The 12,699-nt window shown below is 57.1% G+C and overlaps 1 protein-coding gene across 1 annotated transcript; it reads left to right on the forward strand.

Annotated features, from left to right (window-relative positions):
• Nucleotides 1–1,001: 1,001 nt before the first annotated feature.
• ASPHD2 (aspartate beta-hydroxylase domain containing 2) lies at nucleotides 1,002–9,951 on the forward strand. Its single transcript, XM_054594387.1, has 3 exons — nucleotides 1,002–2,015; nucleotides 7,496–7,609; nucleotides 8,129–9,951. The coding sequence occupies exons 1-3, from the start codon at nucleotides 1,208–1,210 to the stop codon at nucleotides 8,236–8,238; spliced, it is 1,032 nt and encodes a 343-aa protein (XP_054450362.1). The 5' UTR covers nucleotides 1,002–1,207; the 3' UTR covers nucleotides 8,239–9,951.
• The last annotated feature ends 2,748 nt before the right edge of the window (nucleotides 9,952–12,699 follow it).

Consider the following 12,699-nt stretch of genomic DNA (forward strand, 5'->3'; position numbering starts at 1 on the left):
CCATCCGATTAGAAAACGCAGGGTGGACAGGGTGTCAGTTGGGGAACGTGGCAGGGGTTTTATAGGCATGGGCAACAGGACAGCCAGGCTCTGATCATATCATACTTTTAGGTTAACCAGGGTGCTAGACAGTGACCCCCACCGTCAGTAAAATACATGGTAAAGCCTCTTTTGTCCGTTTTGGAGACAGCCAGAGACCTGAAAGGGCTTTTATTTGCGTTCTATCTTATGTCACTTTCATAACCTCATGGGTGAGACCAAGTGAGTAGCCTCCCAAGTGGATAGAGAGAAATTGCCCACTGTCTGCCACGGCTGTGACCACAGAGAGCCCACTTCCTTTCCTGGTTTAATTTAAGCCTGACCCATGTCAGAAGGGCAAAAGAGAATAAATAAGAATGATGGAGTGCTACGCACACGCACAGTAAAATGGAGAATGCGCAGTTTCCGAGTTCCTTTGCCATTTTTGAAGTGCTTTTGAATCCATGTCTCTTAAAAGGGACAGAGAGTGGAGGAGAATAAGCATTTATGAAATACCTACTATGAAAGAATATAGCACAATGGATAGATACTACGTGGAGGTCAGGTGGCGTCTGTCGCTGCTGTGGCTGCAAGAACTGAGGGAGTTAAGGGATCTCTCTGAGCCTCAGTTTCCTCATCTGTGAAACAGGAACTAGAGCACCTCCTAAGGATGACGGAGAGTGGGTGGGGCTGCCGTGCCTGTCAAACAGCGCGTGATGCAGATGAAACGCTGCTGGGAAATGAGAGTGGCAGTAAAATGGGGAGAGAACACTCAAGATTGAGAAGCGTGTCCGCTACCAACAAGGGCCTTACAAAATGATCTGTGACTTTATGTCTCAGTTGTGGACTTTTCCGGGTGTAAAAAAAATTCATGCTGGTGTATTTCTTTTTCATCCCAGGCTTGGATTTCCTAAAAAAGCCATTTCACAGGGGCGAACACCACTTGCCAGCGTGACATGAAGCAGCTCCTTCGACTCTCCCCACAGTGACTTTTGCCTGGAGTGCAGTAGCGGGCGCAGGCGGCCTCGCTGCCCGTCGATGCCGCCCCTGGCAGGACCCGGGGAACTGGGGCGGCCATGCCTCCCCCTGTCCCAGCTGCCCCGCGCTAACCTGCCTGCCGCGGGCGCCCTCGGGAGCCCAGAGGACTAACGGACCTTGCTTCACATCCTTGCCGCCAATCCCCCCCAAGATGTCGCTCGAGTGGCTGGCGGCCTGGAGCTGGTCGCTGGACGGCCTGCGGGACTGCATCGCCACGGGCATCCAGTCCGTGAGGGACTGCGACACCAGCGCCGTTGTCACCGTGGCCTGCATGCTGGTCCTGTTCGTGTGGTACTGCTATCACGTGGGCCGGGAGCAGCCCCGGCCCTACGTCTCCGTCAACTCCCTCATGCAGGGCGCAGAGGCCAACGGGCTGCAGAACGGGTACGTGTACTGCCAGTCCCCTGAGTGCGTGCGCTGCACCCACAACGAGGGCCTCAACCAGAAGCTCTACCACAACCTGCAGGAGTACGCCAAGCGCTACTCCTGGTCCGGCATGGGCCGCATCCACAAGGGCATCCGCGAGCAGGGCCGCTACCTCAACAGCCGGCCCTCCATCCAGAAGCCCGAGGTCTTCTTCCTGCCTGACCTCCCCACCACACCCTACTTCTCCCGCGATGCCCAGAAGCACGACGTGGAGTTGCTGGAACGGAACTTCCAGACCATCCTGTGCGAGTTCGAGGCCCTGTACAAAGCCTTCTCAAACTGCAGCCTCCCGCAGGGCTGGAAAATGAACAGCACCCCCAGCGGGGAGTGGGTCACCTTTTACTTGGTCAACCAGGGGGTTTGTGTTCCCAGGAACTGCAGGAAGTGCCCACGGACGTACCGCTTGCTCGGAAGCCTTCGGACCTGCATTGGGAACAATGTTTTTGGGAACGCGTGCATCTCCGTGCTGAGCCCGGGGACCGTGATAACGGAGCACTACGGACCCACCAACATCCGCATCCGATGCCACTTAGGTATGTCGCCGGGCCGGGTCTCCTGGCACGCTCCCTCCTGGGTAGGGTCAGCTCGCGCTCGGGAATCCAGACGTCAGCTCAGTAGCCAGAAGCGTGCTTTTTTTACACTTCTCACTGTACTTCCATCACACATTAATGAATCACTTGTGAACCATTCTGACAGCAGTGATTGGGCCAAAAAAGGCACTGGTGATCAGTAGGAACCTAGTGTCTTACAGTAGCTCTATCCAAAGGAGCTCTCTGCAGTGACAGAAATGGTCTCCGTGTGCCACTAGCCCCACGTGACTGTTGCGTGGTTGAGATGGGACTAGTGCACCCGAGGGGCTCAGTTTTTACCTTAATCACAATTAAAATTTGAGTCACCACGTGTGGCTGGTGGCTGCGGTGTTGGACAGTGGAGATGCAGAGCCCGAGGCTGTTACAGTGATTCTGAGGCTCCCGAGGGCACCAGGGGGCTGTGAAAGACGTCGAGTGCCTTCTGACTGTCCGGTGGTACAGGGATGCTTGGTGGCGATTTTACCCAGATCCTAGGGAGATGGGTGAAGCGCGCATGGTGGGCTGCAGTGGTTTGAGAACAGGGTTGGAGTCAGATTTTGCATCCTGGCCCTCCCACGAGCTAGCTGTATGGCCTTGGGCACGTCGCCGCGCCTCTCTGAGCCTCAGTGTCCTCATTTGGACAGTGGAGGGAGAACGATCCTCTTTGACAGAGAATGTAAAGCCTTGGTTCGCACAGCACGATCGGGAGTGAGTACTTACTGAAAGCGGGCTTGAAAGCAGCATGGTAAATGGGAATATTCGTTCCCCAGGATGCCCCCCTTCGCTCCTGAGGCGCCGTGACAGCGGCATGGTTGCCGGGACGAAGGCGCCATGCTTAGCATCCTGGACGAGAGGCGGGTCCCGGGACCCTCGGCAAGGCCCAGCTCCGGGAAGCTGACGGCGCTGCCTCAGCATCAGGGTGGCGGGAGGGAGCCCCCCGCCCCGAGGAGCCCCTGTGGGCCGGAGTGGGGTTCGTCGCTAGTTCTGCAGAGGCGCCTCAGGGGGCCTGGGTCTGACACCCCAGGCCCTCCACCCGCCCACTTCCGCTTCACCCAGAGCGCTTTGCTTCTCCTGTTCTCACTCTGGGGATTCAGAATAAAGTTCAGCTTCAGCCCGAGGCTCCCCTGCTTTAAAAGACGGAAGGAGCTAGATTCGAGCAGTTGACACCGCGAGGGTCTGAGGAGGAAAGGCAGGACAGGGTCGGGGCTCTGGGGCAGGTGGCCCACCTTCCTGGTCAGCGGGGTCACTTGGCCAAGGAACTGAGGCTCTCTGAGCCTCAGCTTCATCGTCTGTGTAACGGGAAGGTAGTACTTCGCTCACAGGATCATTAGAAGGTTACATAAAGTAATACTTTCTGTGGCTACTTGGGATGGTGCCTAGCACGTGACAGCATTCGGTAAACAGTTGCTGGGAGCGAGCTTTGGGGACCAAACAGCACGTTGGACAGTGTGATAAAGCAGCCACAGGACACGGGCCCTGCCCCCAGGAGCAGTGGGAAGTGGGACTTGGAAGCAAACAGCCCTGCACTGGGGCCTGTGAGCCCCCTCTGCTGAGCGGCCTTGGGCGCGGCCCTGCAGCTCTGAGCAGCGGTCCGCTCCTCTCTCACGTGGAGGTGGTGACCCCTCCCTGGAGGGCTGGTTGGGGGGTTAGACGTGCTCTAAGGAAAGCAGTGGGCAGATAGACAGCGGTCAGTTACGGGGGCTCTGGTTAACCCAGGAGGTGAGATGACCAAGTGATGGATCGTGACCAGTAAAATCGCTGTGCGAGGTGCCAGGGCGCGCTCTGAGGTCAGAGGACGGGAGGGCTGGAGGTGGGTGGCTCGGGGAGGTAGGCTGACCTTGGAGGGTCAGCGGGACACTGGGCGGAGTTAGGGGGAAGGCTTCCCTTTGTCTGGGCTTGCTGTGGAGACTGAGGTTGGAGAGGTCGGTGGGAGCAAACCACAGAAGGCGCCTCCCACCCCCGCGCGCCCCCCACGCTCCAGCATTAAGGTTGAAGGCAGTGGGGAACAATCTCGGGGGTTTTTTGTTTTTTAAATAAAAGGTTTCCTTTTATGTTTTCTAAAAACTTCCTAACAACGTAGGGAGTGACATTTGAGGATAGATGAGGTGGCACTCCAGGCAGGTGTGCTGAGTAGGAGGGCTGGTGGCAAGAAAGCCAAAAGTCCACCTCCTGTGTGTTAACGCCTTCTGTGCACCTGTGCAGTTTACTTGTGTGTGTGACTCACACCCACGCAGGTCCTCTTGATGACCCTTCCCTTCTCGGCCAGCTAGTCCCCGGCCACCAGAAGAAGTGGGTCACGTCATGTTCCCCGGGCAGCAGGGAACCTTGGAGGATGTCCCAGGGCGGTGAGGCTAGTCCTGTGGCCAGCACAGGCGCCATGGTGGGCTTTGCTCACGGCTTCCTTCTCTCCGGGTCACGCCCACACCCGTATCCACCCGGAAGGAAATGAAAGCGTGTTTGATTCATGTGACCTTGAATGTTGACAGAGAGGGAGTCCATGGGGGGGGCAAGAAGCAGGGCGAGGTGACAACGTACCTGGTGGCCACACCTCCACCAGCCACTGGGCCTGGGGGTGGAGGCGGCACCTGTTTCCAGCTCCAAAACAGCGCTCCTGAAATGCCAGCCCTTGTCCTCCTTTCCTGCCTTCCGCCTGAGTTGTGACTGATGCCCCGGCCCCCCCCAGGTACTGCTTGTGTGGCACACATTTGCTGAGCCCTGTTCTGAGCTACCTTTGGAGGTGGCGTCTCTCGGTCTCAGTTCCCTGCAGAACCATGGGACAGCTCCATCCCGGCTGCCACCCCGCACTGTGTAGCGGGCTGGGGGGTCCCAGCCACACCTCCGCAGGCCTCCAGGAAGCAAGCTCTGACGGTTGCCAGGCACCTGTCACTGGGGAGGCAGGTGCCCGCCTACTGGCCCACCCTCGGGAAAGGGCAGGCCAAAACGCAGGAGCGCGTTCAAGCAAAGTAGCACCCAAAGAGCACGGTTCATCCCTCATTTTCCTTCCACGTGTAGGCCGTTGGATTTCTGGGCCACCAAGCTGGCTGGCGCCAGCAGATCAGCCCATGTTTGCCTCGCCCACCCTGGGTGCGAGCCACCGGCCCCCTAAAGCAGGGCCACTGGTGGACAGAGCCTTTCTCCACCCTTCCCCTGCCTCCCTCAGTGGCTGGGGTTGGGGGGTGCGCAGAGCAGCACACCCTAAGCCAGGGAGGGGCCTGAGCATCTGGGACAGGCTGAGGCCATGTGTGGGGCCTGTCTCTATCCCCGGGAGCCTCCCAGGTTCTCTGGGGGAGTCGTGATTACTTCTGCCAACTAGGCTGGTTTGTGGGCAGGTGGCAGGAGTGAGGGGCCCCTGGGAGGCTGGCGTGGAGTGGGGAGGCAGGGGGCCGGCAGGCTGGCAAGCCAGGCCATTTTTCTCTTGTTCTGTGGTGCGTGGCAGCCAGTGATGTAGTGTCACCGAGAAAGGGGAGCCTCCCTGTCCCTGGGGTAGACCGTGCCTGCGGAGAACCACCTGTTCTCAAGGCCTTCTCCCCCTGAGCCATCCAGCGAGGGCGCACGTGGGAGGGGGACGTGCCGATGGGGCGCTCTTCACCCGAGCCAGAGCGCGGCAGCTGAACCCCTTCACAGCCCTAACAGCCCCCCCGCCCCGTCCCCACCGGCTCCCAGCAATTGTTGACACTGGCGGGAGATCGCGGTTTCAGAGCCAGAACGGACGGTCTCGCCCGATGCAATGAAATGTACTGTTGATGGTTGAAACCCGTATTAACTGCAGGAAAATCAACAATCCTTTTACCACCCCTGCTACTAATGGAATAGCTGGCATTTCTGTCATGGTGTCCAGCGTTCTAAGAGCCCGTTCTTTGCCTCCTGGAGCCAGACAGGTTTGGATTCAAACCCCGGCTCCGACCAGGACTAGAGAGTGATGGCCCGCAGGTCCCTTACTTTCCTGTATCTCAGTGGCTCCACCTGCAGAGTAGGTGCAGTGGTGTCTGTAAAGTGTTTGCCGCAAGCGGCTCGCAGTGAGTCTTATGTTCCTCGTAGCACAGACAGCGGGCATGTGAGCATGCTCATGCCCCCTCGTCACAGACAAGGAGCCTGTACAGCACTCTCCCCGGCTCGCCCCGTCCCACAGCAGGTGAGAACGGGCCAGCTGTCCGATTGCAGGGCCCCTGTCCTTCCCGCGGGGGCCTGCCCGCCGCGGTCTCCGTTAGAACTCTCCCTGCGTCCGTGCTCCCGGAGGCTTCCATGTCCGGCTCCAGGACCGTGTCCAGGCACCCTGCCTGTTAGAGAAAAGGCCGCTTCATGTTGTCACAAGGGACAGGAGGTCACAGAGGAATGTCCACTGGCCCAAGGGCATGGTTGTCACAGGGAGCCACTGAGGACAGACGAGAACACCACAATCCTGGCCCCTCTTCCAGGGCCCGCTTCCTCCTGGGTAGTTGGGAGAGCCGTCGGGCTGACACAGACTCGCCTGCAAGCGTTAGTGGCGGGGCTGGTGTTTCCTTAGGCCGAGGGGTTGGAGACGGGGGCATGAGAACCCACGCGCGGCCGCACTTCAACCAGACCCCCCTCCAGGGCCAGGCACGCAAGCGTGGCACTCCCCACTAGCGTTCTGAGCACATGGCTCCTCACAAAGGTGCCGTTCTGCAACCTCTTGGAGCTCTGACATTCTCCTGGCGGTGCCCTCCAGTTCCCCAGAGTGTGGCCAGGGACACTCAGGTCAAGAACATGCCATCCGAGGCGTCAAAGTGGAGTTAAGGGTTGGAACCCAAAGAGGAGGGCGCTGCGTGAGCCTCTGTGTCTTTAAGTCACCTGAAACAGCCCTACAGTTGGGGCTGTAGGTAACATGATATTGAAAGGCGGGGCTTTGAACCTGGCTCCCTGCATTTCCAGGGGTCCCCTAGTGGGGCTTCAGGAGGCTTAAAAGCGTAGGGCAAGCCTTGGTTCCTGGCTTTTATCAGAAGAGTCCCTAACCCTGAAGATATCAAGCCAGCGGTTTTCAGCTGGTGCGCCACAGGGATTTTTACAACGTGCAGTGCCTGGCTGTTTAGTAGGGGCACTGGCCTCTTTCCCCTTTGAACGTCAGCCTTAAAGTATGACAACAGCCGGCACACCATCCATCCATCAGTGTGAATAAATCCAAATAATACCTATTTTATTGCCAGATCGGCAAAAAAATATATTTTTGGTGTGCCACAGAATTTTAGTAATTGCTTTATGTGAGCCATGAGGTGAAAAAGGTCGCGATTCGCTGGGGCGAGCCCCTGGAGGAATGAGTTTTCCCAGGGAACGTGGGGAGGATCCAGCTGCTTTGCCTGTATTCGCCCTTTCGAACTACCCCGGCTCCGAAGGGTGAGGGTGAAGATCGGAAGGTGGGCACTCCCCCCAGAGGGCCACCCCGGTCCTGCCAGCCTTCACTCTCTCTGTCTCCTCTCCTCTCTCCCCAGGTCTGAAAACGCCGAGCGGCTGTGAGCTGGTGGTGGGCGGGGAGCCCCAGTGCTGGGCGGAAGGCCGCTGCCTCCTCTTCGATGACTCTTTCCTCCACACCGCGTTCCACGAAGGTGAGTGTCTGTCTCCCCTATGGCCGCTCTTTAAGCAGGAACTTTATATTTAGAGCAGTTTTAGGTTTCCAGAGAAATTGAGCAGAGAGTACACACCACATCCCCCGCTACACTGTCCCCTTTTATTAACATCTGGCATTAGTGGGGTACATCTGTTATCATCGATGAGCTCATACTGACACATTGTTATTAACGAAAGTCAGTCGTTTACATCAGGATTCTCTCGATGTACATTCCATGGGTTTTGACAAATGTATAAGGACACGTATCTGCCATGGCATTAATTATATGGAATAGCTTCATTGCCCCAAACATCCCGTGCTCCTACCACGTATCCCCCGTCCCTCTGCCTCGTTCTTTGTGCACTCTGCTCAGAGCCTTAGGAAGCCATCATCCTATTCCTGATCAGAGGAGGAGATCCTCCGATCGTGCCTGAAAGCTGGCCATGCGGGCGCCGGCTCTCCGTGGGTTCTGGCTCTGGGGCTGTCTGAACCTCTCCTCTCTCATCCCCCACCCCAGGTTCAGCGGAGGACGGCCCCCGGGTGGTTTTCATGGTGGATCTGTGGCATCCAAACGTTGCCGCGGCCGAACGGCAGGCCCTGGATTTCATCTTTGCTCCAGGCCGGTGAGACCCCTTCCCGCGCTGGGCTCGGCAAGTGGCCGCGGGTCAGCCCGGACAGACCGTGGCGCGGGCCGGCACCCACCGTGGTACAGGTCCACGCTCAGAAACCTGCCTCAACGGGAAGCTCTTACTTGGGATTTTTCTACCGCGCTGGGTCTCTCTTCCCTTTCACTATCGTTAGTGGGAAATTTTCAGCCTGTATTTCCTTAGATTTTTTTCCCTTCCACTCACTTGCTTCCGCGATTCCTTTGTGCCCACCGGCGCATTCCTTCGCCCTGTGACCAGAGGCTTGGCGCCCGTTGTCCGTGTCCTGTGGCTCCGTGGTTCGTCATTCCTCTGAAACAGTGATCAAGCGGCTATTTGTCTGAGTGTAACAACGCACGACGTCCTGTGGTCACCTAAAAAGGAAAAACAAAGACAAAACACTGCACACCAAGTGCTGGAGAACTTGGCCTCTGCCGCTGTCCCAGCCACACGGGGGGCCCTTGGCGCCCCCAGGCAGGGGTGAGTCTGCGGGCCCTGCACCTGGCCGGTTCGTGGGCAGGGTGGTCACGGTCAGGGGTGGCGCACAGGGTCACGGCCTGGGGGAAACGCCACCAGCCGCTCACCCCACCCCAAACCCTGTCAGGTCTCTGACGGCAGAGAGCAGTCAGCTGCTGGGACTGGAGGCTTTTCTGTGACATCGCTTTCCCTCAGAGCTGAGGCTGGCGTCCCCGAGCGCAGCCGGGCCCCCATGATCAGCCGCAGGACGCGCACGTCACTTACCTCACTGCCTACAGAAGCCCCACTGCCACGCCGGGCCTGGGCCATCCCGCGTTAGCTGTTTCGAAGATGAACTGTGGCACCACCAGGCTGGCCCACTGGCGCCGGGGAAGGGGGGGGGGTAAGACCTCGCTCACCCAGTGACATTCCGGAAAGCCTTTCTCTGGCAAAGCTGGAATCGTAGATGTGACCAAAGCGTCTGTTTTGTTTTGGAGTTCCGTTGCCTATGGTTTTCCATTTATTTGTCTGTACATAAATGTTCAATTGCCGGCCTCAGAGATAGCGAGTCAGCCCTGTGTCCTTGTCACTGCACAAGGTGTGTGCTAAGCGATGGCCACCTAAGCGCATGTGTGAGCGAGGACACTGGGAAGACCTACAAACGCAAAGGGCCCACCGTCCCAAAGCTGGCCTCTTGGTCTCCAGTGACGAACATGGCCGGTTGGAGGCACTGAATCTAGAAGCAGCTTCCTGTTCGCTGATGTGTGGACGGGCAGCCTCCAGCCACGCTGGAGATGCTGATTTGAATAACGTATTATGGCAGCATCGGATCAATTCAGCCATCGCGCGGTATGGAAGACAAGCGTGTCACGTGTGCAAATCCTGTGTCCGAACGGAAGCCAGCAGCTTCTGTGAGGAACAGCCGTCAGAGGCAAACTGCAATCTGAAATGCACTGGGCAGGTACTAGCAAGGGTGCAAAGAAAACATGTCTGCAGCTGAGTAAAATTTCTGCAAGATATTTTTCAGTGATTAGGCTGCAGGAAAGGGCAGACATTTCAAAAACACCTGAAGGCTTTTTCTTCATTCAGTATTTGTTAAAGAATCACTGAGGTGCATGATTTCTATACATACCGACCGCTCTACGTTTACAAAGCCAACAGCCCATGCAGGTACTCACGTGGCCGCCTGTGCTCATGTGACGTGGTGGGGAACAGGAGACAAATAAAGGGCCTTGCTGAAACCCAGAGTGAAACGGCGAAGTCGTCTGTGGGGAAGAAGGCGTGATGGGGCGGGAGCGCTGAGTAGGGGCCACATGAGTTGGAGGCTCTTGGTTTCTGGATCATGTCACAGCGATGGGCGGGGTCCTGAAGGTGACCTAGTGAATGAAGCAAAATGTTCTAAAATAAAGGATGTGGGGTGGGAGAGACAGGAACAGATGCATGGAATGTCAGGGAATTGCCAGTGTCACACTGGCAAAGAACAAGGGCTTTGGCTGAGGATTGAGGACCCAGTGCCAGGGGCTGGTTCCCGTGTGACCTTTGGCAAGTCCCTGAGCCCCTGGGAGCTCAGTTTGCGCCACCATGTAAAGCAAGGGTGTTGGCTCCCTCCCGCCCTAGCCGCAGTTCTGAGCAGTTGCAGAGAAGCAGGTGCCCAGGAACAGGGATGGGTAAGGGGGAGAGAGAGAAACACATCTGTTCAGGGTAACGGTGGCCAGGGAGCCAGTGGCTCCTGCCCGTGACCTGTGCCAACTACAGGCGGAGGAGCAGGTTCTTCAGTAGCTACATTTTGAATTTTTTCCCTTTGTCATGGGAGAGGGACAGGTGACGCTGGTGGCCCGGAACCGGAGGAGCAGCTTGGCTGCCAGGTGCTTTTGCACGCAAGCCCGTTTCCGGGCCGCAGCCCAGCACAAGCCGGGCAAGAGCACCGCTTGCTGGGGACCGCGATGCCTCTCTCTCACCTGAAGTGTGCATCGCCGAGTAGGCGGTTGCAGAAGCGGCCTCTACGCTTTGGGTGGGGATGCTCTGGGTGGGGATGCTCAGCGTGCCCCACAGCTCAAACAAGGAGCCCTGCCTCCACCCTGGGACCCCCCGCCCCAGCCTCAAGGCCAGACTGCCCGGGTCGCCTCCCAGGCTCACCATCCCCCGAACTCGCCTAGATGGTCTGGGTTCTGAGCCTTGAGTGCCTCAGAGCTTTCAGCGGGGAAGGCAGATCCTCTGGGTCCACTAGTTCCTGACGTTGGCGGCACACTACAGTCACCTGGGGGGTTTCTGAGGAATCCTGAGGCCCAGCCCCACCCCTAAAGCATCTCATTTCTTGGTTCAGGGGATAGGGTCCAGGCCCTGGGATTTGTTTTAACCCCTTTCTTGTCCTGATTCTAATGTATAGCTGGAACTGAGGGTCGCTGTCCTGAAGAGCAAGAATAGCAAAGCCTTTGAGACCAGCCAGCTTGAGATTCGAGTCTGGGCTGGGCCCCTGTGTGATGACAGGCGGGCCACCTAACCTTGGTCTCTAGGGGACTGTCAGTGTTTTTCAGATGCTTTTCCAGCAGGACCCTGAGGAGCCTCTTGCAAGATCATAACATCCTATTCTCAGTCCTTGGGTTTCTAGCACGTGAACCAGCCTGAGTTGAAGGGCTATGTCTGTGGTCCAGACCTGACCAATCAGAGCCTTCCAAACTCCTGGCCACTCAGATTGGGCCAGGACTGGGCACGTGATTCAAATTATTTTGCTGGGACCACTGAGAAAGACAACTTCTCACGGGGTGGAGGTAGGAATCTAGTGTAAAGCAAATCTGAGAGCGAAACCCACAGAGAAAAACAGGCCCCGCCCTGTGGAGATCTTCTGAGTGCGAACTGTCACTTTCCATGGAACCAGCTCTACCTCTGGACTTTTCAGTTACGTGAGCCAATAAGGTCCCCTTTTATTCTTAAACCACGTTTGAACTGCGCATTCTATCCCTTGCCACCAAAGTCCTAACCCTCCCCGTGAGCTTCATCTATAAAACGAGCCTAATGCCTACCTTCAGACTTAAAGTGGGGTTTGAATAATAGGTCAAATCCTGGGTGTGTTGGATGTGCTCCATCCATATTTTTAAAATGTAAATATGAGAAGCAAAGACTAAGTCCAAAAGGCTGCTTTTAAGGACGAGCACGCCGCGCTGCCGGCACCCTCTCCACAACATTTACCTCCCCAGCTGGCTCTTGCTAACCAGCTGTAAACACGAGGGAGAGCACAGAATCAGGCCGTGCACTTCCGTGCTGCTGGCAGATGGCGGTGCGAATACTCAGGCAGATTGCAGTGCTGGGTGGCAGGAGGCGCGCGCACACAGATTGATTTACTTTCTGCCTCCTTCCCAGGCACATACGTTGGGCCTGATTTCTGATTACCCTCCTTCCCCCGTTTCCCCACACTTCTGATGCCTCAGCTACCCCGATTCCTGGTGGGAATGTTTCCTTCTGGAGTAGAGCGCCCTGTGCACACTAGGACGTTCCTTCACATCCGTTATTAACCTATTAATACTCACAGCCACACTGGGGTAAGCAGGGACAGTCATGCACATTCACCATGAGAAAACAGGCTCAGGCGAGCGCACAGCTGATCAGAACAAGGCCATGCGGCCAGCGGGAGGGCGCCTGGAAATCAGGGGCCAGGGACCCAAGCTAAGGGCTCAGCAGTCTTTTGAACTCTAGACATACACTCAGGCCTCAGTCTCCCAGCCACGCAGAGGGACTCCCTGCACAGGGACACCCTGGGGAGGCCACTGGCCTCAGGACACTCACACTGAGCCCCATTCTCAGAGGGTCCACAGTATGCCATGCCTCTAAATACATCACAATTTCCCTCTCCATTTTAACGAAGGCGACACTGAGGTGCAGAGAGGTAAGGTAACTTGGATCCGTTTCCACAACAGTAAGTCACAGAGCTGTGATTGGAACCCAGGTCTCTGCCACCAAAGCCCACATGCTCCTGTTGCCACAGGAACCAGCG

The sequence above is a fragment of the Pteronotus mesoamericanus genome, unplaced genomic scaffold, assembly GCF_021234165.1.
Source record: "Pteronotus mesoamericanus isolate MK-2021 breed Mesoamerican mustached bat unplaced genomic scaffold, CSHL_Meso_final scaffold_507, whole genome shotgun sequence".
NCBI classification, from domain to species: Eukaryota; Metazoa; Chordata; class Mammalia; order Chiroptera; family Mormoopidae; genus Pteronotus; species Pteronotus mesoamericanus.

Excerpts from the sequence above, each read along its gene's own strand:
- ASPHD2 (XM_054594387.1), top strand. The coding sequence starts at position 1,208 with ATGTCGCTCGAGTGGCTGGCGGCCTGGAGCTGGTCGCTGGACGGCCTG. Across the intron at positions 2,016-7,495 it reads CCGCATCCGATGCCACTTAG|GTCTGAAAACGCCGAGCGGC; the intron begins GTATGTCGCCGG and ends CTCTCTCCCCAG. Across the intron at positions 7,610-8,128 it reads CCACACCGCGTTCCACGAAG|GTTCAGCGGAGGACGGCCCC; the intron begins GTGAGTGTCTGT and ends CCCCCACCCCAG.